The sequence below is a fragment of the Mitosporidium daphniae genome (assembly GCF_000760515.2).
Source record: "Mitosporidium daphniae strain UGP3 chromosome Unknown contig-216, whole genome shotgun sequence".
Lineage (NCBI taxonomy): Eukaryota > Fungi > Microsporidia > Mitosporidium > Mitosporidium daphniae.
In genome coordinates this window covers 1-4,394 of record NW_013546604.1, presented here as the reverse complement: position 1 = coordinate 4,394, position 4,394 = coordinate 1, and the positions used below count along the sequence as shown (strand labels likewise).

The 4,394-nt window shown below is 42.6% G+C and overlaps 4 protein-coding genes across 4 annotated transcripts; 2 read left to right on the top strand and 2 right to left on the bottom strand.

The window, feature by feature from the left end:
* Positions 1-816, bottom strand: DI09_216p40 (purine nucleoside phosphorylase; the record flags this gene model as incomplete). The annotated part of the gene is made up of 1 exon (XM_013383050.1): positions 1-816. A coding segment is annotated over one exon (816 nt), but the record flags the coding sequence as incomplete, so codon positions are not given.
* A 642-nt stretch (positions 817-1,458) lies between these two features.
* DI09_216p30 (uncharacterized protein) lies at positions 1,459-2,130 on the top strand (the record flags this gene model as incomplete). The annotated part of the gene is made up of 1 exon (XM_013383049.1): positions 1,459-2,130. The coding sequence occupies one exon, from the start codon at positions 1,459-1,461 to the stop codon at positions 2,128-2,130; it is 672 nt and encodes a 223-aa protein (XP_013238503.1).
* An 11-nt stretch (positions 2,131-2,141) lies between these two features.
* Positions 2,142-2,803, bottom strand: DI09_216p20 (uncharacterized protein; the record flags this gene model as incomplete). Its single annotated transcript, XM_013383048.1, has 2 exons — positions 2,142-2,257; positions 2,311-2,803. 2 exons carry the CDS (start codon positions 2,801-2,803, stop codon positions 2,142-2,144), a joined length of 609 nt encoding a protein of 202 aa, XP_013238502.1.
* Positions 2,804-2,888: 85 nt separating this feature from the next.
* On the top strand, positions 2,889-4,394 carry DI09_216p10 (uncharacterized protein; the record flags this gene model as incomplete). Its single annotated transcript, XM_013383047.1, has 6 exons — positions 2,889-3,103; positions 3,142-3,207; positions 3,319-3,460; positions 3,515-3,722; positions 3,803-4,200; positions 4,322-4,394. Coding segments are annotated over 6 exons (1,102 nt in total), but the record flags the coding sequence as incomplete, so codon positions are not given.

Genomic DNA, 4,394 nt, shown 5'->3' with positions numbered 1-4,394 from the left:
AATGCCATATTGGGCAGCAACCAACACCTCAGGAATGGTAGACATTCCTACAGCGTCTGCTCCCATATTCCTTAGGGCTACGGTTTCTGCAGGTGACTCATATTGAGGACCAGCAGTATAAGCATAAACGCCACAATGAATTTGTCCGGCCTCAAATGCACCAGTATCGACGATTGCCTGGCCAAAAAGTCTACGTAAATGCGCAGAGTAGATTCCATTGAGGGCAGTAAATCTTTCAGAATTTCTGCCATTAATTCTAGATTTGAGAGCTGTATAATGAGACAGATTGCGGAGAGAAGAAAGAATCTTGGGAATGGCAATATGAGGCCCAACTAATGGACTCATTCCACTAATGCCGGCTAGATAAAGATGATCAGTAATCACCACTATGTTACCAACTTTGTAGTTAATGGAGAGTCCACCAGCTGCATTTGAAAGCACAATTGAGGATACACCTAATCCAGATAAAAGAAAGATGGGGTATGAGGCTTGCTGGGGTGTATACCCTTCATAGTAGTGAACACGGCCACTAAGCAACACAACATGCAATCCCTCGATTTTTCCAAATATCAGTAGCCCTGCATGTCCAGCAACGGAGCTCAATGGGAAATTGGGAATATTTCCAAATGGAATTTCTAGACTAACAGCATCCAGGGCATCCGCCATCGTAGATAAGCCAGAGCCACAAACTATCCCCAATTCTGGAAGGGTTCCAACTCCCCACACCTTTTCTAGCTTAGGGATGATGTATTCAAGGCTTTTAGCAAGTAACTCCACTAAAAAGTAAGGATCTCCCGCGTTACCTTGGTCCGTCATCAGAGAATAAAAGTAAAAAGCCGGCGGGTCCCGTTACCACTCAATTGTAAAATGGGATTTGGATCATTTGATTTGGCAATTAGTCATACAATTACGTGGTTGTACTTTGATCGCCGGCCCCAATTTTGCTATTTTTCGGACCCGAATACGTAGTGCAAAATTTGAGCCATTATTTTGATGTGAAAATTTAACCACCACGCCATTTGTTGATTTTATGTTTAAAAAAATTACCGTTTCACCGAGCCTGCTTTTTCCAGCTTTTCTGGTGCTATTCAACACAATAATTCCGGTTGCCACCAAGCTTAGTAGAACCGGGGATCACCTCTATACTGCATCCACGTTGGTCTTTGTGATAGAATCGTTTAAGGCCTTGGTATGTTTCCTAATCCTTCATTTTTCAATTGGCAAGCGTTCGCTTAGGCAAACAGTTTCTAAGATTTACGATAGATCGATTAGGGAACATAAATTGGGATGTAAAATGATTTTGATTTCGCTCTTCTATTCTGTTCAAGGTATGAGACTCCAATATTAAGCCTTCCCGTAGGCAATCTCAATTTGTATGCAATCTCAAACCTGGATGGAATTCTTTTTTTGATCACCTCCCAGCTAAAGGTTGTAACGACGGCGTATTTTTCGTGGCTGATGAAAGGAACCCGCATAAATCTGGTCCAAAAGAGCGCCCTGGTACTTTTGACGCTTGGAACGACGATTGTCCAATTATCTTCAATCTCTTCGCCAAACAATGGCGAACACGAGGGAAATGGCATTTTGGGGCTTTTAGCCGTAATTTTAGCAACAATTTCATCCGGGTTTGCCGGAATCTTCTTCGAATGCTCGCTTCATTCCAAAAACTCACAAGAAGAGAAGGACGACGAGCTTCCGATCATTTGGCTATTAAACATCTACCTGGCAGTGTCTGGGATGTTTTTTTCTGCAGTTTTGATGTTAATCTTTGACGGACCCATATTGCGGGAGAAGGGTCTTTTCCACGGCTATAACGTGTTTACTTTCCTCCTTGCCGTTCTAATGGCACTCTGTGGATTTATAATCGCGTACATTGTCAAATATGCAGACTCAATTATTAAGGGCTTTGCCTCTGCACTTTGTATCGTCACATCTGGAATCATCATGGACTCCCTCTCGCCAAATCCAGGAAATTCATTGACCCTCGACAAACTTCTTGGCGGTTCAATGGTCGTTTCCTCAATTTTAATGTACAGTTATCCCCTTCGAGTGGAGAAATTCTTCGCTTTGTCCGTAAATCCGATTTTGAGTTTGTATCACCAGGCCTTTAATACAAGCAATAAAATTTGAGCACCAGGCTCCTATTTTCGGGGGATTTTTACAAATAGAGGTGCTTGAGACGAAAGGGGCGATTGCGGATCGCCCAGCGACAACGGTCCTGGAGACTCGTTTATTTGGCCAGCATTTCTCATCACCTCTGACCATAGCTTGAAAAGACGATAGTTTTCTACGATCAAAAAACTTGATTACCTGAGGCATCTGTTTTTAGCCGGCTAAGGGTCCTATGGAGAGCTTGATAGCCGTCCAACATGGCTGTAGACGCATCTCGTAGCGATAAAAGATATGCAAGCTCGGCCTGCTTTTCTGAAAGTGTCGGCATGGCCTTTTCATAGGGCGTGGGCCTCGGGGTAAGAGGCATGGGATGTTTTAAATTTGAAATCAATTCAATTGACTTGAATTGAATTGAATCGACTTGAATTGAATTGAATCGAATTGATTTCAAATTTATTATGTCACCCCCAGTTGCAGTTCCAAGGGATTTCTCCCTCACAATCACGCGTGAAATCAGAGCAATAAACCAGAAAATAGTTTGCTTGTCCGGCCAAGTATGGTGCCTTTCTAACAAAATTAGCTGGATGCGGTAGAATTCCAACTTGGTGAGGTCAAAAACGCAATGGTTCGGAGGATTGGAATTGCTCAGGATTTCTTGAATAATCTTCGCAGCAAGCGAGCTGACCTTCATGAAAAAAAAAATGACTCTGCTTTCCTCGATCAACGCAGAAAATTCGCTGGAAAAATTGGCCGTTTTAAAAGGCAAATTGACTACCATGATAAAGAAGGATATCTTCACATTTTTGAGAAGAAATCTGGATGCTTCCTCAAAACTTCAAGACATGTATAAACGGGCCTCATTTCTTTCAACTCTAGCGCAGCTACATAAAGAAATTACGAACCTATTTGGACATATATCCTTGGACTTTTCTGATAGCCTCCATGAGGACCTCGTGGCTTCCTCTAAAGACCTTCTCCTTCAGCTAAAAGGGTAAGAAACTAATTGTGATTGGTTTGAAATTTTTCTAGCTCCAAACAGCCCACATTAGAGATGAATTCAGGACTGGCGGCTCTCTTTGGGTTGACAATTGCGATGTAATTTCAAACAGCATTCATCATAGGAAATAGTAATGGGAATGTCTCTTCAGTCCTTGATTTTGTTTTGGAATCCATGATATTTTGCAACATCTCCGTGCCGATAACTAGCCTCTCATCTCTAATGACAACATTTGAAAAAATCATCGAGCTGATCGACCGTAACCGTCTTTTCATTTCCAGTCAGCTTGACAACATTGAGGCGTATTTTCCTTGTTCTCAGAAGCTATTTGTGAACTACTTGCCATTAAGCGTATTTTTGCGTGCTTATTTTTAGGAGTTGTATTTAGAACGACTGCTAATCAAGGCCGCAAAATTTCTTTGCGATCAACTTTCTGCCCACAAGGATGTATTTTTAGAAGACCCATGGGCATTGTCAGACGTCGTATTGCTTGCCTCAGAATTCGACGTTCGTTTGACAGAACTCTTCCCGCTTCAATTGACCCATGATTCAACAGAAAGCGCAAAGAGCCGTCGATTTTCAATTCTCGGCCACATGACGCTTGCCTCTGGCGGTATTTTTGGGTTTTCCCTCTCAAAGCTGTATGTCCCTCACGAAGCGGATAGTATTTTTTGAATTTTGCTTTCTTTGTAGAGATCTCCCAATACATGCAAAAGGAAATTCTTGTTCCCTGCTCTGCTACCAATTTAAGACCAAATTTCCCACATATTCCCGCATCCATGCTTTTCTCAGAGGCAGGCGATTTGCTTAGGGCCGCAGAAAGTGCCAACAGATTCATATTTTTGCCCGTTCAAAGGTTTATCGATCTCCTTGATTATTTGTTGTTCACTTATGAGCCATTTGGAGATGTTTCTTTGCAGGGTGAATTGGTCGTTTCAGTGATAAGGCTTTCCGGCTTTTCATCCTTGTTTACATATATCGAGCGGCTCTTATCAAGTGGCGAGGTGAGAGGTCTTCAGCTTTTCTCGTTATTCGGGTCTCTTGGTCAGCTTTTGAGGCTGCTGGAGGAAGAGTGGCCCGTATCCTTCCCGGTACGCTGAACCATCTTAAATTGTAGAAGTTGAAAGAAGCCTGGGACATTCACGTTGTAAATTACATTTGCGAGGATGAGGAGAATCAAGGGTTTTTGCAAAAGGAGACCTTGAGGTGTAGATTGGTCCTTGGCACATGCAAGGAGTTGCTTTTAGAGGAAATCGAGACATTGATGCCATCCTCCGCGACATTG